General features: G+C 41.9%; 1 protein-coding gene across 1 annotated transcript in view; it reads right to left on the reverse strand.

Moving 5' to 3' along the window:
* The window catches only part of SEC14L1 (SEC14 like lipid binding 1), a 57,443-nt gene extending 36,534 nt beyond the window's left edge, over positions 1-20,909 (reverse strand). The window contains exons 1-2 of the mRNA XM_065415468.1: positions 20,828-20,909; positions 16,878-16,969 (exon numbers count right to left, since the gene is read on the reverse strand). Coding sequence (XP_065271540.1) covers positions 16,878-16,940 — 63 coding nt within the window. The 5' untranslated portion in view covers positions 16,941-16,969; positions 20,828-20,909. The remainder of the gene's footprint in view (positions 1-16,877; positions 16,970-20,827) is intronic.
* Positions 20,910-24,476: the final 3,567 nt, after the last annotated feature.

The following is a 24,476-nucleotide window of genomic DNA, read 5'->3' on the forward strand; positions in this document are numbered from 1 at the left end:
AACAGTTGTGCAATACTGTGCGGGGGGAGGTGGGGGAAGAGTATCACCACAAAAAAAGAGAACCAGTACAACAGATTCACTATCTCAGAAGTGACAAACTCTCTTAAGCTTTAGCATAACGATGAAGCTATAATTTCTTTTGTAAATTCAATTAAAATTACATTTACATTCCTATGGGATTTCCATCCACCTGCACTGAAATAGCACCTTTGTCACTCACCATCATGAAGGCAACAGGAAACCGATATAAACTTTCAATGAAATGGTTTTTCATGAGCTCAACAGAAATGTTTCCAAAACAAGACTTTTAAAAAGACACTACCATATATTAATAAAGTCCTAGCCAGAATGTTGAGGAGTCAGATAGTGGTGAAGTTATAGGAAACTATTTTTAAAAGTTTAGGAGACACTCACATGTTCAGATTTTAGGTCTTATTTTGGAGAGAGGGGTAAGGGAAATGGCATCTTATATCTCTAATAACTTTATGGCCTTTGGACTGTATACTACTTTGATCCACAAGCAGACCCCCCCCTCTGAAAGCAGCAGGGGGTTCCCCCGATCCAGACACACAGTATATGACCCTGTGATAATAAGAGCCACGATATTAAGCCAAAATATTATGCCCCAAATATGGTGTCTTGCAAGAGAGACACGCCACTTCTATGTGTACATTCCACAGGCAAATGGTTTACTGAAAAACCCATGCCAAATGCACATTAACTAAAATAAACTGAGTATACCAATCTCACTTTCTTTCATAAAGATTTAGATCATATCTTCTGCTGCAATCAAAATGCTTAACAACATTAAGCCAAACCTCTATCATATAGTCAGTACCATATTTAAGAAATTAGTCTTACTGAAGGAGGGAGAGGGGGGACAATTTATACTCCCGCTTCAAAAGTTTAGTTTAAATGTGCGTGAGGTGAGTTTGAGCCAATCCAGGTATCAATAGTTCAGTTGCCACTCTCGGCAGACAAGCCAAAGACTGAAATGGTATCAAGTGAAGTATCCTCTCAACAAGCTACATTTATGGAGCACCTTTCAACTTTCTACACAGGAAAATTGACTGGCATAGCTATAGCTGAATTATACACCGGTATAACTATGCCAGTGTAATTCCCCCATGTGGATATGATTCCAGAATAAAAACCACTTTTATTCCATAATAGAGTGTCCAGATGGGGAAGTTATGCCAGTATAGTTATAGTGGTATAATTATTCTGATGTAGTATGCTGCTCAATTTCCCTGTATTAAAAAAAGCCCTTAAACACATAGGGGTCACTTCATTTACTATTGAAGATGCAACAATCTTTGTGGTGAAAAAACAGCAGCTTTTTGACAGTTTATAGCAACAATATATAATAGTTTTAGATGAGAAGCAAATACCACCTTATCCAATATTACATTAGGGTGAATACAAGTAGGCAAAACATAATTACATGATATGGAATTTGATCAGAATATCAGGGTTAGCATCCCATCTCTTAAAGAGAGAAAAGGGATCTTTAACAACCACAGGCATGTCTCAATATTACTTCAGTTGAAAGACAGTGGTTTCTCCAAAACAGATGAGACATTTGTGGTTAACTAAAGTAAATCTGAACAGCTGCTGCCTATATAATACTTGCTCGGTGGATAGGAGTCTTCAGCCTCCAAGTCCATGAATGTTCCATCTTTACTGAATATTGACTTTGAGACCAAAAAAAGGCAGTCACTGTAGGGATCTTAGGAACACACCTGCATGCTTCAGACATACTCAAAGTGGAAATATGGAAATGTGGTTCAAACAATGTCTGTACAATAGTGTCCACCAGACAGAAGACTTGACTTGCCACCTTCACAAACTGTTAGATCCACATAACAAATTGCAATATTGTGATCCTTGTGTTGTACTTAGGTTCTCTGTTCTTGTGTTCCTGGGTTCAGAGTACATCAAGCATGTGTGCACATGCGCTGGGGACAGAACGTAGACTGAGCTGGTATAACATAACACCTCTCAAATTGCTCTCTTGTTCATCAGAGTCTCAGCTTTCATTTAAGAGAAAGAAACAAGTCTCTAGCTGTTACATTTGTAAAAAATAAAATAAAAAAAAAAAAATAACTCTCAAAAATGTGAGCTGACTGCAACAGCATGGCTACACTTGCAGATGTAGAGCACTTTGAATTAAACCAGCCTTCGGAGAGCGCAGTAGGGAAAGCGCTGCAGTCTGTCCACACTGACAGCTGCAAGTGCACTGGTGTGGCCACATTCGCAGCGGCATTGGGAGCGATGCATTATGGTCAGCTATCCCACAGAGCACCTCTTCCCCATTCCGGCGCTGTGGCTTGTGGGAAGGGGGCGGGGGGGGGCATTCTGGGTCCTGTCCCAACGCCTCGTGATGTATCGGTTCGCATCCCAGCAATCCCTGTGCTTCCGTCCACATTTGGCGCCATCTTTCAACGTTTTTTGTGCTGCTCGCTCTGTCTTCCCTTTCGGTCTGTGGGAATGGAGCCTAAACTGCTGAGGAATATGCTGATGAGTCTCACCAGCACGTCACGTTTGGCAGTCGAGTTACTCCTTACGATCCAAACTGACAGTGAGGACTCCGACAATATCGACTCGAGTAATCCATACGACACCAGATTGCTTGTGGCATTCACGGACATGCTCACCACCGTGGAACGCCGCTTTTGGGCTCGGGAAACAAGCACTGAGTGGTGGGATCACATTGTCATGCAAGTCTGGGATGACGAGCAGTGTCTGCAGAACTTTTGGATGAGAAAAGCCACTTTCATTGAGACTGTGTGATGAGCTCACCCCCACCCTGCGGCACAAGGACAAGAGATTGAGAGGTGCCCTGACGGTGGAGAAGCTTGTGGCTATTGCAATCTGGAAGCTGGCAACTCCAGACAGCTACCGATCGGTCGCTAACCAGTTTGGAGTGGGAAAGTCTACCGTTGGAATCGTGTTGATGCAAGTTTGCAGGGCCATTAATCGCATCCTGCTCAGAAGAACCGTGACTCTGGGTATCGTGCATGACATTGTGGCTGGCTTTGCACAAATGGGTTTCCCTAACTGCGGAGGGATGATAGATGGGAGGCATATTCCAATTCTGGCACCAGTCCACCTAGCCTCCGAGTACGTTAATCGGAAGGGGTATTTCTCTATGGTTCTCCAGGCGCTTGTGGATCACCGTGGTTGTTTCATTGACATTAACACAGGCTGGCCTGGAAAAGTGCATGACGCACACATCTTTCGGAACACTGGCCTGTTCAGGAAGCTGCAAACCGGGACTTTTTTCCCCAGACCAGAAGATCACCGTAGGGGAAGTCCTCCTCCCCAAAATCAAGAAGCCTGAGGAACCTACGTGAGCCCATGGGCATAATCAAGTTACATCAAGCAGGAGCCAAGTGGAGCTCAGTGAGTACACACAGTCATATTTTGAACATCTACATAATTTTTTCAGAGTGGCATCTTATTCTGGAGACTCATATAGACAGAGCTTAATTTGTAGGCACAAGTTTGGAGTATACACCATCTTTTCTTCCCCACGAATTCAACCTCCAGTTGGAGATTAAATGTGGGGGTACTGAGAGATAACAGCCACAGGATGTTGTGTTAGATGTGCAATAAGTTAACAATTCTTCCTTCAGGGCTAGTAGGGAAAGCCTAATATCTCACCAAATGGGATTGGTTAGAATGAAAGGAATGGCCCCATATGCTAATTAGAAACTAAACTGGAAAAATCTGACAAGGGAGGACACTCTTCGAAACAGAGGCCTCAGAGATGGTCTTTGCAGCTACAGTGTAACTATTATTCCATAGAGGCAAAATTCAAGTCCATGGTGTTACCAATATTAGACTGAGATACGGTTTTGATCATTTAGCTTTTGTGTCTAAAAGAGCCTGAATCTGGACTGTAGTGAATTAGTGGACAAGCTCTACTAGTTCCTTGGGGCAGGAAACTTGACGTCTGACCTTAAGGGTGGAGGATGTAATTGCTTTAGCACAAAGTTAAAAAAGAAGTTTCAGAGTCTAATCCCCAAAAAGATGTGGCAAGACAGCTGGCGTAGGCCAGTGAAGGTATCGGAAGGTTTGGAGGGTAGGACACATAGGGATGACATAAGTGCTGAAAAATAAATCTGAGCAGTTCTGGAGCCCTTTCAAGTTATCTGTAGTTTTGTAAGTAATGCATAAACTTTTATGTAATATAGCAATGTGTACCCCCCCCCCCACTGTGATTTTAAACTGTAAATGTTGAATTAAAGGCTTGAAATCCATTAAGCAACAGAGAGTCCTGTGGCACCTTTAAGACTAACAGATGTATTGGAGCATAAGCTTTCATGGGTGAATACCCACTTCGTCAGACGCATGACATCTTAAAGGTGCCACAGGACTCTCTGTTGCTTTTTACAGATCCAGACTAACACGGCTACCCCTCGGATACTTGAAATCCATTAAGTTATTTTACTGGTCTATTTTTTAATTTAAACAAAAATAATGTTTTATATTGAGTTTCTTAGCAAGATGAATGTCAGCACACTGTGGCACTGTCATTATAAAATAATTATTTGTTTACAAGGTTAGTTTTGATATTTCTCTCATCCTTTTCATTAACCTGAGCAATGAGCAACATGGGTTGAGTGTTCTGTGACTTGAATCTCTATAGTCATGAAACTTTATTTTACAACTCAGTCATTATCCTACTGTGTGTCCATTGGGGATCTATTTTTGGAAGCGTCAAATACTCTTTGCTGATCTACTGCTGCTAGCTTAATTTTAAGTAGTTCTAAATTTGGATTTTCTAGCAAATCTGTTTGATATGCTATGATCAGAGGCACACTTTTAGAAAGGAAGATTCTTAAAATACATTTATCTGTCCCATGTCTATTTTGGAATATATTAACTTTTGTATTACTTATTGGGACTGTATGTGAAAAGTTTAATAATTTGTTAATTTGTTTTTGCCTACTTATTAAGACAGCTACAGGGTAGGTCTCAATGTGTTCCTTTTTAGGTAAATATTAAAACCATTTAACATGGTTTGGCTCAGAGAGGTTAACAGACTTACATTAGGCATCAGAATCAGCGGCAGAGTTGAAAACAGAATAATCTACAGTCCCTTCCCTCAGAAGAGGGCCAATGAGAGAAGAGTATGAAGTAGTAAAATGAACTGCACTCACCTTAGGTCTGAATTTAGCCCCGAGGCACACAGGCTTCTAGGTGCTATTGTAATCAAATAATTTTACATTATAAATAGTATAGTCAACCTACAGAATTTATTGTCAAAGGAGATATTCAAGACAAACAGTATGCTAGAATTTAAAGAGGACTAGCAAACTGACCATTAGCCCCTTTGACTGCTGCCAGAAGCTCCAGGTAGAATGCAACTTCTTCAGCTGAATATACAGGTTAAATCCTGCCAGTCGACTGGTTTCAATGGAATGTCAAGAGAATGCAGCACAACAGGTACTGGAGGGCCGGCAAAGAAGTTAACATGCAGCTATGCAAGCTAAAATAGTGTCACAAGGGGATTCAAATCTCATGTTGCAGTAGAATGCCCATGAGAATCTAGGAAGGAATCCTAACCCACCCCTCTCCAAATATGTATTGCACTACACAGATGACTAGGCATATTATGGGATATTTATCAGGTTCCAGCTGCTGCCAAAGGCATGCCAGTAGACTAATGATCTGATCATGTGTAGCAACTACTATGTCCCCAAAATCTGTCACCTTCCCAGGGGTGAAAGTAACTTACAGGACTTAACGGTACTGCCGGAGTCCTGAGGGGGGCGTGGCCTCATCCGGAAGAGGTGGGGAGCCCCGAGCCCTTTAAATCCCAGCACCAGCCCCGCTGCCGGAGCTGTGGGGGGCGGGAGGGGGGATTTAAAGGGCTCTGCGGGGAGCCCAGAGCCCTTTAAATCCCTGCTGCGGAAGCCGGTGCGGTCCGGCATGGCGTACTGGCTCTTGCCGGTACACCGTACCCGACTGTACCAGCTTACTTTCACCTCTGCACCTTCCCCATGAACAAACAGGAAATATGCCTAGTGCAAAGCTTAATTGATTCAAAAGTGAAGTTGTCAACATTCCTTCAGCCCTTGGTTTTCTTTTAAAAACAGTGAATAAAACCATAAAGATTACATAAATAAAAGTTTTTTCCGCACCATGCCCACCCACACTGTGGACAGAGAAAGATGGGATCAATTTAGACACACTGCAAGAATAAACAAGTTCAAAAGAAACAGTTCACATTAAATTCTGTTCATTATGTCAATGTCTGCAGTATGCAGACCATGAAACGTCTCTACAGAAATATGTCATTTCATGAATTCAGCATTGAGGGCTTTAGCCACAAGCCAACGAATTACACATCAAAAATAGATTTTGTAAGTTAAAAAGCAATACAATTTATAAAATGGCTGACAAAATGTCCTCTGAGAAGGATATTGGCTACTGTATTCCTGAACTGGACCCAACGCTGATGGCATTCACATTTTCCACTGAATGAAGAAAAATAAAGCACTTGGAAAAGAAAGTGCTCACGTCAGGAAACTAATCATTCCACTCCTATTGTGGCCCAAACAAATGTAAACATTGCACTGCCGTTCCCACAGTTCTGAAAGATTTGAGAGGCCATTAACACAAACACTTTTTTTTTAATCTTACAGAATTAACATCTATTATTACTAAAACAAGGTTATGATATTACAGCAGCAGCAGGCAGTTCTGCAAATTACAAGCCAGTCAAACCGAGAGGCCACTATGTTAAGGCAGGTTAGCAATTTATGTTTTCAAGTTGTTACATAACTTGATCATACGTTCTGAGACAAAACAAAACAATATCCCTGGGTTAAGATGGAGTTAATTACTGCTATATATTCTAAAAACTTAAGAGTAACACACACATTACAGGGATATTGTAATCAACCAAAACCCAGGCATTAGAATCCCAAGAAATTACAAGTTAAGGCTTTTTAAAAGAAATTTGAATGTGTTAAGGTATTTAAATGCACATTTAAGGCACCAAAACAGTCTTAATTCTAATCCATAGTGACATCATTCACTAACAATACAATTATGATTAAGGTATCTTAGTGTCTGCAGAACTGAATTTTAAAGACAGTTTTCTTATTCTCCCTCCTCCCCTCCACTTGTCACTACAGGACAGAGTTAGGGTTGTTTAGATGTCAAAATCCCTGCAATGTTTTACACTCTTAAGTTACTAATACATACTCTCAAAACTTAAACTCCAAATTACGGTAGCTTTTGCCTTGAATTTTCCTAAGTTTTGTACGATTAATTGAAAATTTATACATGAATACTAAACAAGAAACCCAAAGAGAATGCTACCATAGGATATTTCTACTAATCTGAAGCTATGTGGTAACAACCTTGAAATTAAAAAACCTTAAGGGCAGATTCACTTTTGCATCAAAGTAGCACAGAGCACCCAGAACATACCAACCAAGCTGGGTTTACAGCTGCTTTGCCTCACTAAAAATACAAGCAGCCACATATATTGATGAATCTGGTCCTTAATTTGCATTTGACATACTGTTTTGTTCAACATCTTTATCAATGATCTGGATGATGGGATTAATTGCACCCTCAGCAAGTTCGCAGATGACACTAAGCTGGGGGGAGAGGTAGATACGCTGGAGGGTAGGGATAGGGTCCAGAGTGACCTAGACAAATTGGAGGATTGGGCAAAAAGAAATCTGATGAGGTTCAACAAGGACAAGTCCAGAGTTCTGCACTTAGGAAGGAAGAATCCCATGCAGTGTTACAGGCTGGGGACTGACTAGCTAAGCAGAAGTTCTGCAGAAAAGGACCTGGGGATTACAGTGGACGAGAAGCTGGATATGAGTCAGCAGTGTGCCCTTGTTGCCAAGAGGGCCAACAGCATATTGGGCTGTATTAATAGGAGCATTGCCAGCACATCGAGGGAAGTGATTATTCCCCTCTATTCGGCACTGGTGAGGCCACACCTGGAGTATTGCATCCAGTTTTGGGCCCCCCACTACAGAAGGGATGTGGACAAATTGGAGAGAGTCCAGCGGAGGGCAACGAAAATGATCATGTGCCCCAGTCCCCTAACTTACGAGGAGAGGCTGAGGGAACTGGTTATTTAGTTTGCAGAAGAGAAGAGTGAGGATGGATTTGATAGCAGCCTTTAACTACCTGAAGGGGTGTTCCAAAGAGGATGGAGCTCAGCTGTTCTCAGTGGTGGCAAATGATAGAACAAGAAGCAATGGTCTCAAGTTGCAGTGGGGGAGGTCTAGGTTGGATATTAGGAAACACTTTCACTAGGAGGGTGATGAAGCACTGGAATGGTTTACCTAGGGAGGTGGTGGAATCTCCATCCATAAAGGTTTTTAAGGCCCGGCTTGACAAAGCCTTGGCTGGGATGATTTAGTTGGTGTTGGTCCTGCTTTGAGCAGGGGATTGGACTAGATGACCTCCTGAGGTCTCTTCCAACCCTAATATTCTATGATTACAGTGTGGAGGACGGTGTGGACATCAGTGTTTTGTGAAAACAGGGGTGGAGGGAGCCCAGTCTCAGTCCCAATGTCTCTGCACTTTAAGGGCTCCCTTAAGGTCCTGCTTCTGTTCCCCGTAGTGCTACCTCAGTGTGCAGTAGAGCAAAGGCAGTGTTAAGAACTTCAAACGCTGATGTCCAAACTAATTTGGGGCCACTGAATTAGATAAGTTCATGGAGGATATGTCAATCAATGGCTACAGCCAAGATGGTCAGGGACACATCCCCATCGTCTGGGAGTCACTAAACATCCAAATGCTAGAAGTGGGACTCGACGACAGGGGATGGATCACTTGAAACTGCTCATATCTGTTCATTCCCTCTGAAGCATCTGGCATTGGCCACTGCTAGAGACAGGATACTGGGCTACATAGACCATGGCTCTGACTCATTATGGCTGTTCTTATGTTCTTAAAAGAAACTAATTAATAAATTTATTTGTAAATTCTCAGAAAATTCATTCTGTATTCAGGACATCAATGCTTAAGATGCCTATACAGCAAAATAAATTGTAGTAATTTTCTTTTTCTTAATTTTAAACTATGTCGAATAGAGTACTGAAATACTTCTCCCCATTCCATATAACAAACCTCAGCTCAAATATTCTGTCCTCTACAGGCTCCCATCTCCAACTGACATCAATGAAGTTTCCATGGAAATGGGAAGAGCAGAATTATCGTAGTTGATATGTGCCAGGCAGAACAGACAAGATAAATATCACCTTTAGGTTGTATCCTACTAATTCTAAGCAATCACAAACAAGAATTTGCTAATATAGCTTTAGATAGATGCTCATGGATCTCCCTACACAAACTCCAACTGTGCACTCAGTATATTTAACAAGATATCCCAACCTTTTCCCATGAAACTTGAATGCATGTAACACTTCTAAACTGCTATCCTCAGATTAAACAACAATTGCCCAACTGCCCAGTTTATACTTTTCCAGACCACAACTACCAGATACCCTTTCGCAGGTGGAGGTCTGGAGTGCTGGGTAGGTAATCCATTGTCAAAAGCAAAGCAGTCAGTTTTCCCCATGAGCTTAATTCTGAATTTTTGAGCTTCTAGACAACTGCCATTTGGCTGATCAATGGGTCCTGCAACCACACTTCTGACACGTTCATAATCTAAACACCTTCAGAGGACTGAAATATTTAGAGAGTATTTTCAGATTAAAGCAATAGCATTGAGTTTCAATGCATTTTTTCTCTTTTGCTAGTACTTCCTCCAAGTTTGGCAGGGTGTTTTAGGTTTCAAAGTGTGAAAGGCTTTTTTCAAAAATACAAAAAACAAACCCACCCAGAACTGGGTAGAAGCAGCTAATGAACAAAGGAACTGCAGCTGTCAGCTACAATACAGTCATGTGTTTCCCCACAAAAACAGAAAGCTATGGAAATACTTAATCATGCCACGAACATGCAAACTGCAGTAAGTCAATTTTTCCTTGTGCTTAACTTAATTCACATTTTTGTAACTGCTGTTCATTCTAAACAAGTTACTAAAAAAACCATGCTATTAATTTGTTTTTATAATGTATTTTTTCCTTTGTGAAGCAAGAGACCATTAACAATGACACAAAACAACATAAGCTAAACTGGAAAAATGCATTTTTACTCCAGAATAGGATTGTCCACTTGGGGAGTTATAACAGTATAATTCTACTAGCAAATTTCACTGTGTAGTCAAGCCCATATTTTTAAATAAAAAATTACAAAAGAGATGGGGGTTGGGATTAAAAATAATTGAAAAAAAAATCACAAGATTATAAACTGTTTTGAAAAAAAAGATAAGATACATACTAAGATTCTCCTCATTGTACAAAGTTCCTGAACAGCAAGAAAAATATATTTACTGTGAGGGAGGGAGGGAGGGAGGGAGGGAGGGGAAGGACTTACATTCCATTGATTTCCAATTTCATAAATGTGGTTTTTTAAAAAACCAAAGGACCCACATTGTATGGATTTTAAACCTACTGTTACAAATTACACCCAAGGTTACTATGACAGACTGAAGAATAGAGAAATAACCCATTCTCCAAATGCACTTGAAGGAACTTTATGTATGGCCATTTTCACTGTTTCCCTTTCATTATCAGTTAACCAGTGTCCATTGTTTCAATGGATCTTCCACATAGCAACAGGGAAAAGGAACATTTAAAAAAAAAAAAAAATTACGAAAGCAACAAAAATTGGCACAGGATTTTGGGCAGGTGTAGTACCCAAAATTACTTTTCTTTAAAAAATGAATTAAAAGTAATTAGATTTCAAGTTGACTGATATTCCTTTATAATGAAAGGGATGATTTACTGACAAATCAGAAACAATTAAGAAAACTCAATACAATTCCAGATCTAGGGATTATATTTTAGTTTACCAATCTAAAAGACTACAGAGAGTAGATATGGAGAACTTTAACAGTGAAGTGTATTTATGCTTCATGAAATTCTATTCCTCTTTTGTAATTCACTCATTTTAAACTCAGAACCTTAGGGACAAAAGTCTTCACAGATCTGTTAAAAATAAACTAAGAAAAGCAGGCAAGTCATCTTGTCAGAAAATTCAAATGCACACATTTACTAAAATGTTGCAACTGAACCTTGCTCCGTTAGTTTGTCTAGTTTTATGCGCAATGAGTTTTAAGGTACTTTGACTACTGCACTAAAATGGAGGAATTATAATTTATTTATTTTTGCTACAGCTACAATTTATCAGCAGTTAGAAAGGATTTCATCTTCAAAGAAGCACAAAATGAACTTTGATTTCTGTTTTAAGAGAAACTAAAAAATATTTAACAGTTAATGTGAACAGTAATTTAATTCTTTAAACTGAGTGACTGTGGAAGTAGTTTATGGACAGATTTTTCTGAAGTGGTCAGCACTCAGCAGCATCCAATGTTCTCAATGGGAACTGATGGATACCAAGCACTTATGAAAATCTGTCCACTTCATCTAGATGCCTAAATAGGAGCACAGTTTTTTTGAAAGTCCATCTCCACTTGAAGATGCTTAGCACTTTTGAAAAATCTAGCCCTTAATCCTCAATCCAGTTTTCTTAAAAATCACAAATTCTTAAAAATATATACTTACAGTCAATATTAACACAGTATGGTGTAGGTCTGATGCATACTAACCATGTGCAGCCACCAAATTAAGATATAAACTTCATTTCTAAAATGAAATTTGTAACTGTGGATGGAACATATTTATAGACAGAATGTAAGTGCAACACACTTTCATCATATTTCTAAATACTCAACACCTTTGGTGCTGAAATCTATAATATGGATTTCATTAAAACATGGTATATGCTTCCTTACGCACAGTTGAATATCAAAATGTGACCCTAAGAGCACCCCAATGCCCGAGGGCAAGGGGGTCCCCAGTATCTAGCAGTGACCCTCAGTTGGCCTGACCAGCTTAGTGTACCACCCCAACTCACTGTGTTGTCATACACAATACCCTTTAGAACTGGCCAGCCATGCTGATAGAACAACTGGGGAGAGAAAAACTACTTTGAACAAGAGACTCATTTTTTAAGTTAGGTTTTAGTCTTTGAAGCATATTTTTATGTTTGTTTGTAACCATTTCTATCCCAATTCCTTCTATTTGGTATCACTTCAATATCTTGTTTTTCCACACAACCATCTCAGTGTAGTGTTTCAAACTGAAAAATAAAATCCTCAAAGCAACAGGCTGGTGCTGGGTACAGTCTCTTTAAAGGAAGAGTGAACTTGACAAGGTTTTGTGAGTGCTACAGTGAGGGGCTGAGCACTGCAGAGGAGACAGTTTTGAATAGGCTGCTGGTCTCACCCTGCAAGGAGTAACCAGGCTGATGCAAGCCAGGGTGAGGTCAGTGTGCTGTAAGTGGGCCGTTGGTGTGTCAGGGCTCTGAGCCAAAGCTGCACAGCACAGAAGCATCCAGGATTACAAGGCAGGCGGTAAAGACTGGTCTCGGTAAACCCCAAAAGCATTGCAAAGCAGCTGATTTTACAATGTTTAAATTTATTTTGGAAATTGAACTCGAAGGAACTCTAACTCATGTCAGCCAGCCAGCATCACAGCTTATATTTTTCGGCTCAAGTGCTCATTGCTTAACCTCATGTGCCAAGAGTAGTAGGATATATATGAGGGACCCATCATTCTAAGGTTGGCATTTTAAAAACTAAGCTGTGTGCACAACAATGTGCATAACTTACATAAGAAAATTTAACTCTTCAACTTAAAGAGCTTTACAAATGAGCATTAGCATTCTCAAAGGGTTTTGAAAGCATATTCTTCTGGTTTCTTCTTCCATCTATCTAACCTTGGTAACGCAAGAAAAGGCTGAGTAAACAGTACTTTTCCCCATTTCAGCTACTTTTAGCATTATGTAAACTGGGACATGAAAAGGAGGAGAGTAACAAGGTGGTGGTGGGAAGGGGGGGAGAAAAACCGGTTTGGTTTGATGAATAACCATACTTTCTATTCATGTTACTTTTCAAGAAGTTGATGTTAAATATGTTCTAGTTTAACCAAAAGTTATTGTGCTAAAAGCAGAAATCTTTGGGTGAAATTCTATGGCCTGTTTTATGAAGGTCAGAATAGATCATAATGGTCATTTCTAATCTTTAAGTCTATAATTTTCAGGAGTTAGCAACGAGAAAACTTTAAAATAAAGTAGCTGTAAATCTTTAAAATGATATTCTCTTAGAGCATGGTAGTACATTTAAAGCCTAATGCAATGCACTACAATGCAAATTCAGCCCCCAGAACAAGTAGCAGGACCAGGAACTAGGAAGATACGCAGAGGAGTGGGGAGGAATCAAAGATTCACCAGGGAGGCTAATTCTATCCCAATGACTGGAGTAGTTTAGGTGGAATTCTTATGCAGTCTCCCTCTATGGCCAGTCAAGACTGAGAGGATCTACAAGGTGCCTGACTTCCCCACAGCTTTACACTCCACCATTTCTCTTCAGAGAGCGCCTCCAAGTCTGCAAGAAGAGGGGGCTGGATTTTCCCTGGCCTGAATCTATTGCTATCCCCAGATATACATCAGGGTTTCAAATGATGCTTTTTGGAAGTTCCTTAGAGAAGGTATGTGGGAGGGAGATATATCCCTAATACTTTTCCAGTTAGAGAAAACATTCATTCCTTTTACCATGATAAAGTATTTGCAACACAATAGTGCTGGTGAGAGCTTGCCTTACCAATCCTGGGTCAGAGCAAAGTAGAATTTAGTTTTACTTTTCTTTCTTTGAATAGGATTGTTTCAGGCCCCTCAGTAGAAGCAGCAAAATTTGCTATGGTGTATCAGAATTATGTAAAGGGGACCAAGATTCTACTGTCACAGTATATAAGTATTTCTTATCACTTTCCATTATTTATTTGTAATGTACGTTGGGGAGAATAGGAAGTGTGCAGTTTAAATGGTCCATCATGCAACAAAGGACACTCATTCAGTTGACTTTAGTGGAAAAGGGAAGTTCTAAGTGGTGTCTCCATCCTAGAGCTGATATTAGGACTTGATGTAACTAGTTCCAACTAGGAGGAGAGCTGTAGGCCTTTATAGTATAGATATGTTTAGAGTCCTGGAGTGGGACTACAACTAAGACACCTTTCTACAGTCCAGTCGGGGATACAGGTACCAGTTAGCACCTCTTTCGGTCCCATCCTCCATTCCCAACCATTCAATATGAACAGAACTTAGCTCAGTTTCATAGATGCCTTGCAAGAAAAGTCTGAGGGCTTTCAATATTCTCAGACAGCTTTCAGATATTGATGGTAAGACAGCACTTACAATAAAGATCACAGAGTTTCCATTATTTCCTCATTAAAACAATCTGCCACAGCAATAAATAGTATGCTGACACATTGAAAAAGCTGTTCTGTTCTAGACACCTTTAATTATTTTATAGTTTTGGGGGTGTTTCTTAGTCTCTTGTGGTCAATGTCTCATGTTCTATTCACAGGGATTTAATTTTTTTCCCCAAGAAATCTGAAAAATCTGCAAGCCTAAAAACCATATTTTTATACAGATGTACAAAAAACTGTTTCCTGGAGGGGTGCAATTTAGACTTGGCATGTACTATTATTTTGTCTGGAATGAGGAACAGTCTTGCTGCTACATTTAAAAGAAGTTTTGTTTTGAAACAGTTGTTACCATTTGAAAGTTGGGTGATGAGCATGTGCAGTATGAGACGTTCATTTCAGCATAAAGTGGAATATGCTGAACATTCTCACTAGCATTATTTGATCATTCAAATAACCACTGATGGTGAACGCCAAAGATTTTACCTCTGTGATAGAAACCAAGAAAATCTACAAAGAGTTTGGCTCTAACTTACAAAGAGCACTACTTTGTCATTTCCTGCAATAACAACCCACCTTAACTACTGACTTTACCAATTTTCCAGTGATGTAAACACACTCAAAGCCAATTATATAATAAAAAGGTACTGCAGGTGTACAAATATATTCTTAAAATTAATATATTGCAAGCAGAGTTCTTATGATAATAACTGCCCTATGAATGAAGTTCATGTTTGAAACAAATCAAGTATACAATCACTAGTCTATATTTGAAGTCACACAAAGTATTGTGTTCAACTCAGTATTTTGTATTATATGCATTCCTAATCTATTAGTTCAGTTAGTTCTGATTCTTTAGCTATTGTTATTTCAATTTTTTATATTATGGGTTTTTTCTTCTCAAGAAAACAAAAGCTTAGATGCCACAAGATCTTAGAGGATTTTCTTTGTTTTTAAAAAATACCAGCATGCTTCAGATACAAATATCTCCACAAACACAAAATAGTTTGAAAGCACAAAGCTAATTTTAACATGGCAGTTAAAATAATATTAGCAAGGTATGATGAGAGGAATACATTTTTGGTAGTTGTTTTGACTTAAAGAGTTCCTGACAGATATGTTAGAGGGAAACAAAAATACTCCCTCAACACAATAGAAATGTGTACTTTGCCATTTGAATTAAGGAGTTGTTACAAGAGAATTTTGGCTGAAAAATCATCTCGTATATACAAGTCTAAAACAGGAACAAGCGTAATTAGTTACAAAAACATATGCAGTATTAAATATATAACTACCGACTTTAATAGAATATTAGAAAACGTGATGAATAGCTGTGGTATTGCTTGTAAATAGCATTACAAGGTGCTGAGCATACACTGGTACCAATCAAAATGTATCAATATATAAACATGCAAAAATGAGGTCTTCAGTGGATTAAGATATGAGATAATATGCATTTTATTTAGATTTTCTTTAAACTATTCTTTTTAGGACCAAAGAGGGAAGAAGTTGACGTGACTGCTCCTCGCATCCTTTTTCTATTTCATGAGAACCTGAACAACTGTGGTTTTGACTAAGTGTATACAGAAATATCAGAGATCTACTTCTGTTATTTTTAAAGTGAGAACCTAGGTCAGGGTCACTCTTCAGTACTGGCGGTTTTCATTTGTAAAAAGGACACATTGATTAGTGACCACACACCTCAGGGGCTTTGTTCGATGTTATGATAAATGAAGGGGAGGGGGGGGAGGAAACTCCTTTTTATGGACACCTGAGCATGTGGCGGTTCAGAGCCCTAAAAATTTTAGCTTTCCCATTGGATCTTTTGGTCAGGTGCCCATTCACTTCCTTTTACCTGTGCATAGTAGTAAAACTTCTTAACCCTTTGCAGGTAGAGCAATTAAAAAAACAGCTACTAATTTTTTTTTATAGCTACTGGCTGTCCATAAAAGGGAGCTACCCTCCCCCCCTTCATTTATCACAGGTGTTTTTGTTCACCTCTCTGGCATTCCTTTATACTTATATCCCCAACCCTTTCCAATTAATTCAAAATGGAACTGCTAAGAGAATACTTCTTGCCTACTGCTCTGGCCACATCACCCTCTTCCACTGTAACAAATTTAAGCTTCTCATCCTCAGTTTCAGTGCTCTTCACAGCTCTGCCTCTAGTGTCTGCTCGTCCCCTATTGTGTTTCTTTGTCCCTCCAAAGATGCCAGCCTCAACAGTCCTTTCATCAGCTTCTCATACAAACACCTTTGTGCCTTCTTCCACATGCAACAGCCTAACTGACCAACACCTGCTCCTTCAGACCCACCTCTGCTGCAAACCCTAAAATAAAATAAATTTACCAAAAATTATGGCTAGGCTTTGGGGAAGAAGGTTGGGCATTTCCCTCTCTCTCCTACCACTTATAGTCTGAGAAGACAAGCAAAATATAAGTTCTTCAAGGCAGGTATTCTGTATACTGTACAGGGCCTAGCAAAGGAAGCCCCGACCGCACTTCAGCAATACAAGTAATAATATTCAAATAAGAAAATTACAGTTTAAGAATTGATACTTACAGCCATAATTAACTCAAAGGGGTGTTTATACACCCGCACGGGGGACTGATATTTCTGCACCATGGTTTCGGATTAATAAGAACTATTCAGACCTGAAAAACAAATTTTTAAAATGTCATTGTCACATGTGGGAGGCCAGTTTTACTGTTGAATGTTGTCAGTTTACAAGAGAGATTCCTTGCCCCATCTCCTCATGTACAGTATCCTACCTCAATCATGAAGATTGCAGTGGCAACGGAGTATTTAACACCAGCTGAAACTTTTCTGCTGAGCTTATAGATAGGGTGACCAGACAGCAAAAGTGAAAAATCGGGACAGAGGGTGGGGGGTAATAGGAGCCTATATAAGAAAAAGACCCAAAAATCAGTACTGTCCCTATAAAATCGGGACATCTGGTCACCCTACTTATAGCTGAAGTTAATTATACTGATATGCCACCATAAAAATTCTTTGCTTGCAATTATTTTTTTTAAACACACACACACACGTACATGTACTGTGATAGAAGTGCTACAGAAGTTCACAGGTTTGGGGGGGTTGGGTTTGTTATTAAGAGTGTAATATGCAAGTTCACTTACCACCCAACTATAGGGTCTGAGCAACTATATATATTTAGACAGCATCTATATTTTAAGTGCTCCCAAAATGTTTAAAAAAAAAAAAAAAAAAAAGCAAAGCAGCAAATTGGTATGTTCTCATTCTACCTTTTTAGCAACATGCTGTTGGGACATTTCAAAACCACTCATTCACAAATGAGCATTACAAGAAGTCTCGTGACTATTGGCACATACTGTTAGATGGAAAAAGCTCTGTCCAGGTTAGTCACACAGTCCCCTCCCATTGTACAAAACCCTGCAAAACTCACAATTCGTGGTATATTATTGTAATTCCCCCAACCTGACTCTCAGATTGCTGAAGGGACAATTTAAAACAATTTGATACAAGGCCCTGCATTCCATTTTCTAATAACGTATAAAATTCCAAAAAGTTTAAAAGATGCATTTTCCTCTGAAATAATGTATTATGTGTAAATAGGATTACAGTATCCTTCACCATTTTCAAGCATGAAAGGAATATAAAGTGCTGATAGACCAACTTGTTGATGAGGTGAGAAGGAAATAAGTCTTAAGTAAACTGTGGATATGTTAATACACACACACACACGGACAAATTCACTGCTGGCATAAGCAGAAGCAAGTATGTCCACTTACACCAGAAATGAATATGGTCCATCAAGTTCTTTCTTGAACGCATACTAATGAAAAATACTGGCATCAGTACTTTTGGATGAAAATATTGGCTGCCAGCCAGATTTAAGACATACATGCAATGTTAACTTCTTTGAATAAACAGCCATATTTCTCATTAATACTAATATGCTCTTACAGCATCTATATTACTTCCACGAACTCATCAATTTCAGATGAACAGTACAGTGGACAGAAGTCTCACTTAACAGAAACGTGAAGCAACAGATGCTAAAAAATAATGAGACTGAGAAAATCTGGCAAAAGATTCTATTCAAGTGATGAATTCATCCATCTACATTCACCCTCTGGATTTATTTTAAAATAAAATATCTGAAAGTGCAGTAATAAATAGTGTTTAATTTTTAACTTTTCATTAAAAATTACAAATGTGTTTTCAGTGTAGAACTTCAGTACTGTTTTCCATTACAGATTGGAAATCTGTATAATATGATGCTTGCTTGGTTAGTTGAATTGACTCAGTATACAGATTTAAAGGAAAAGGCAACAATTATAAAGCCATGGAGACTAGACATAAAACAGAGGTCTTCCAGACATCAGCTAGGATAGTTCTTAGTCTGCTTTTAGAAGAATTAACGTGGCAGTCTCACATACATAACAGCTCTCAAAGTAATACCTGCTAAAGTCTATGGAAAACAGTTTCTATGGTTATAGCAAGATTTAACTAAATAATTCAAATGTATAACTCATAGCCTCTCCACTAAACCAGCCTCAAAATACCAATGGAATGTTAACAGCCTCTTCCAAGAGTTTTTAAGTTGTATGTTAACTAACAAATATTTGGTAAGATTCTAAAGGCGAGGAAAACTGGGGAGAAAAAACACTCATCTGAAACAAAAGACACCTTAAAGCTATTTGACAGATGACTGAAAGCTACAAAACCTAGATAACTGTAAAGAAAGGACAGATGGGGAAGATTCTTTTCCCTCAAGAGAGACATTTAAGACAAATTTATCTCAAGTCAAAAGCATCTTTCTGGGCTTTATCAAAGCACCTTACTGGAACAAAATATAGGTACAAATCAACAGAGACGTAAAATCTTCAAAACACAGCTGCTTTCCCACCAAACTACAAGACTCTCAAGACTAAGTTTTAGAGAAAGCTTGGAAAGATTTTCAAAGTAATAGTTTATATCTGACATTTTAGTGCTTCTGTCTACAGTGAAGAAGCTCTCAGGTCCCTAAAGTGAAGACAAGCATCTTTAAATTGGGGAAGGTGTCAACAGTCCCGGACCAGGGGGAGAAACATATGCTTTCTCCAGATATGGATATATTCCCCCTACCCCCTTCCAGAAGCAGGGGGGGGGGGGAGGAGAGAGAGAGAGAAAGATAAAAAACTTGGGAGAGCTGGAGCTAGATAGAGAAAGCTGGAGGAAAAAAAGTTGCTTCTTTATAATGCCCAATGGTGGGGGGAGGAGGGAGCGAGAGAGCACCCAAAGCAGGGCATGAGAGGTAAAAAGAGAAGTACAGGAAGTAGCAGCAGAAGCAATCAGAAAAGACAGAGAGGATGTGGGGGGGGGGGGGGGAAGATTGTACCCTTTGTTTCCTCCCCTTCCCTTACAGAAAGGGGGTGTAAGCACAAGAGAGTAACATGAAAACATTAACATAGAGCAGGGAATAAACAGGGAAGCAGAGGGGGACTCAGGACACGGAAGAAAACTGGGGGAAGCAGCAAACGGATTCTAAGGGGAAGCTATGAGCGCGACGAGGGGAGGGGGAAGAGCAGGAAATCTATACAGGGTGAAGGGGAGAAGGTTAAACACTACAAGGACCCAAGCAGGGGGAAGCAGTGTGAAGGGAGTAAAGGAGTAAAAAAATGGGCAGCAGGAAGGGAGGCCACTGAGAAAGGGGGGCTCTGGGAAAGTAAAAGGGGGTGAGTGGGGTCTGGGAAGCAGGAGGGGGCAGGGTGCACAAGTGTAGCGGTACAGGGGCAGAGGTAGGGTACAGGAGAGGGGCAGGGTGGAGGGGGCAGAGGTAGGGGCACAGGGTGGAGAGGGTGGGAATACCAGGGCAGGAGGGAGGGGAGTATAGGGTGGGGATACCAGGGTAGGATGGAGAGAGGCGGAGGTAGGGGCACAGGATGGAGAGGGTGGGGGTACCGGGGCAGGGTAGGGGCGCAGGGCCAGGGTACGGGATGCAGGGAGAAAGGGGACAGCGGGAGGGGACGCGGGGGTGACACGGGAGAGGGGTCGGAGGGGGAGGGAGCGCGGGGGTGACACGGGAGAGGGGTGGGAGGGGACACGGGGGGGACAGGGCAGAGGGGTCGGAGGAGAGTGGGAGGGGACGGGGAGGGGGACACGGGAGAGGGATCGGACGGGGAGGGGACGCGGGGGGGACACGGGAGAGGGATCGGACGGGGAGGGGACGCGGGGGGGACACGGGAGAGGGGTGGGAGGGGACACGGGGGGGACACGGGAGAGGGGTGGGAGGAGAGTGGGAGGGGACGGGGAGGGGGACACGGGAGAGGGATCGGACGCGGGGGGGACGCGGGGGGGCACGGGAGAGGGGTCGGACGGGGAGGGGGAAGGGACGCGGGGGGGACACAGGAGAGGGGTCGGAGGGGGGGCACGGAGGGCGCAGGGGAAGGGATGAGGGGGGAAGAGGCGGGGACAGGTAGGAAAAGGAGGGAGGGCGCGCGGCAGGGAAGGGGGCTTTGGGGTGCCGGTCGGTGCCACCTACTCACCTTCTGTCACAAAGACCAGCTGGGTTCTGGCCTCATGTCGCGTCCGGGCTCCGCCGCCGGCCGGTTCCGGGGAGGAGGCAGCGGCCGCCTGCTGTTACTAGTGACGGAAGAAAGGAGGGGTCTGGCCACCTGCCAACGCGTGCGCATGCGCGGCCCGCGGACGCGCGCACAACACACTCTGTTAAGTATTGCGCGTGCGCATCCTAGGCCCGTCTACGCACAGCACGGGACTGTCGGGCTTTGCACTTTTGCGCGTGCGCAGTTGAGGAGCCCGGCGGAGTGACGATCTGGCCGGTTGTCAGATCCTGCGCATGCGCTGGTATGATTGGCGGAGGGAGGTCTCTCCCTCCTGCCCTCAGGCCTGAGGCTGGCAGCACGTAGCACTGAACTGGGCTACTAGACGGGAGGGGGCGCTCCAGTCGTTCGGCCTCAGCCTGCCCCTGTGCAGCCCCTCCCCATAATTAACCAGCATGTAAATACACTAGGAATAATAGCAATACAGGGGAGAGTCCCACCCCCAGCACAGGCTGCAGCAGGCACCTGCACTGAAGCTGGGAGGTGTACATGCTGCAGCTCGGCAAGGGCTCTGTCTAGATGGAGGGGCAGGCTGGGGATCCTCCTAGGACAGTGGCTCTGAACTTTTCCAGACTACTGTACCCTTTCAGGAGTCTGATTGGTCTTGCACCCCCAAGTTTCATCTAGGGTTGCCAACTGTCTAATCGCACAAACCCAAACACCCTCGCCCCACCCCACCCCTTGCCCAATGCCCCACCCCCACTCCCTCCAGCTCCGCGCCCTCCGTCGCTGGCTCTCCGCCACCCTCACTCACTTTCACCGTGCTGGGGCAGGGGGTTGGGCTGCGGGATGGGGTGCGGGCTCTGGGCTGGGGCTGAGGGGTTTGGAGTGTAGGAGGGCTCTGGGCTGAGCCTGGGGCAGGGGGTTGGAGTGCGGGAGGGGGTTCAGGCTCTGGGAGGGAGTTTGGGTGCTGGAGGGGGCTGGGGCAGGGGGTGAGGGTGCGGGAGGGGGTTCGGGGTGTAGGCTCCAGCCGGGTGGCTCCTGGAAGTGGCAGCATATCTGAGGGCAGGTGTCTCCGCGCGCTGCCCTGGCCCCTGCCTGCAAGCACTGCCCCTGCTTCCTTGCAGGACTCAGGCCTAAGACATTATTTTAACTGAAAAATAAATGTATTAGTGTCAGGGGCGGCTCCAGGCACCAGCGCACCAAGCGCGTACCTGGGGCAGCAAGCCGCAGGGGGCAGCCTGCCGGTCGCCGTGAGGGCGGCAGTCAGGCAGCCTTCGGCGGCATGCCTGCGGGAGGTCTGCCGGTCCCGCAGTTTCGGCGGCAATTTGGCGGCGGGAACGCCGAAGGCGCGGGACCGGCGGACCTCCCGCAGGCATGCCGCCGAAGGCCGCCTGACTGCCGTGCTTGGGGCGGCAAAATACATAGAGCCGCCCCTGATTAGTGTTAAACCCTGACTCTTAGACCACCTAGCCATCCCCTCCTGGTATCTCCACTCATAATAAAATGAATCTGGAATAAAACTCTCCTCTGACTTTCGGTTTCCTGATGTTATCAACATAAAATTCTATGAAGGCTGATTTGCCACCAATAGTAAATTGATTACAGTATGGATGCTCTCCCATTTATAGAGGGCACACACTATTCACCCCTCCCCCCAATCATTCCAATAGCACTCATCTTTCCCTGGCTTTGATTAGCTGTTCAATCTTTATTCAGCCAGCAATTACTGAGGCTGGGATGCTCTGCAGATGTGGATCGCTGGGAGAGAGCTGTCTTACTACACGTTTATAATGATAACCATATAATCTGTAACGTCCCCAGAGCAAGAAATACAATTTGGTTTTCTGTACTGGTTTTTCCACTAGGGTATCCTAAAGTGCTTTAGAATAATAACTTAGAAATTAGGGGCCAGATTCTGTGCATGCCCCCTGGAATTCTATTATGGGATGGTTACATGACCTCCATGCTGTTCAAGGATCTTAATTTCCTCACTTTGGACATAAGGGCCTTTTTGACTAGCTTCCTCATATTTTTGAAATCCCTCTTTCTGAAGTGCCACAGTAATATTTTTGGTATAATTCCTTCCCTGAGGACATTGAACTTAATTATATTTTGATCACGATTAATTAGGGATTAAACTATAGTTATTTTTTTAACCAACCTGTGTGGTACTTAGGACTAAGTCAGTAATAGCCTCTCCTCTGATGTTCTCTCATATTAGCTGTTACAAGAAGCAGTTATTTAAGGTGTTGAGAAATTGCTTCTCTAAACCTTTTCCCATTGTAGCATTTGACCAGTTTTATGTGCACATAGGTGAAGTCACCCAGCAATACTGTGTTATTAGACTTAGTTGGCTTTTTGATTGTCCTCAGCATTGTGTGCCCAATAGGGTTACCAACCCTCCAGGATTGGCCTGGAGTCTCCGAGAATTAAAGAATAATTTTTAATTAAAGAGTATGTCATGTGATGAAATCTCCAGGAATAGATCCAACCAAAATTGGCAACCCTAGCACCCAATATCCTTTTCCTGATATGAAGGCCAGTAAAATAACCCTATTAGTATATTTGTGTTCTTAGAATTTGCCTCCATACAGATTCCACTGTATGGTCCTCTTTACTCAGAAATTTTATCTCGTTAGATTCTGTGTAATCTAAGTTCTAGTGCAATTCCCCCAATTCCAGAATACAAGCAGTAAATCTTGATTAAGGTGGCTTTTTTTTTAAAAAAAAGGAACTAGGTTGTCTTTGGTGAAAGGGGAAGAAGTTATTAATGTATTCTTTAAGTGCTGACATTGTGTTTGGTGATGTACAAATAAAAAAATATCAACAGTCCCTACACTGAAGACTACAGTTTAAACTACAGTTTACCGAGACAGGCACAAAGGAAGGACTCACTAAGTTTTAAAAAAATATTACTATTAATATGATTTATGATGATTGTTGACTCACTGCTTATGGGGATCACAGAAGTGAGTCTTTAGAAAGGATGTGAATTAAGAAACAGCAGACTGAAGTGTCTTATGAAAGGTTGCGAAGAAAGGTCTTTTTCATGCATAAGAAAAGGAGCAGGAGGATTGAAGCCTAGAGAATACAGATTGAAAGTACGACACAACAAATGTTTTCAGCAGTTAAAGGATGTGGCTTACTAGGCACAGAGGGAAGTTAAACCCTGCCTGGGTTATATAAGGTCACTCCCCATCACATGAATGTGTTTCTCAGACTACATTCTCCAGTGTTATGTATTCTGATTATACAACAGTTATTTACTCTGTTTTCAGGCAATAGTCTCACTGGAGTCAATGGGAATTGTTGACATAGGATACATTATTAATAAATAATAGTTACCCTAAAGTGAAATTGACCAGGACCAGTGTGCTGTGATTTTCTGGGCACATAAAACAGCTTGTGTCCAAATTAATCTTTTATATAATTCCACAAAAGTTCATGGAGTTTCACCAGGGATGGACCTGGTCCTTGCCTTTCATTACGAATCACAAAGTCAGGGAAAGAATTCAATTATACTTTGCTAAACACTGAAAAGCAACTTGTGTCTTTGCTGCTGTTTTGTTAAAAGAGCAAGAAAGAAGGAAGTTGTGAGTAATACTCAGCAGGACAGATCACAGACAGATGC

Source organism: Emys orbicularis, chromosome 13 (genome assembly GCF_028017835.1).
Source record: "Emys orbicularis isolate rEmyOrb1 chromosome 13, rEmyOrb1.hap1, whole genome shotgun sequence".
Lineage (NCBI taxonomy): Eukaryota > Metazoa > Chordata > Testudines > Emydidae > Emys > Emys orbicularis.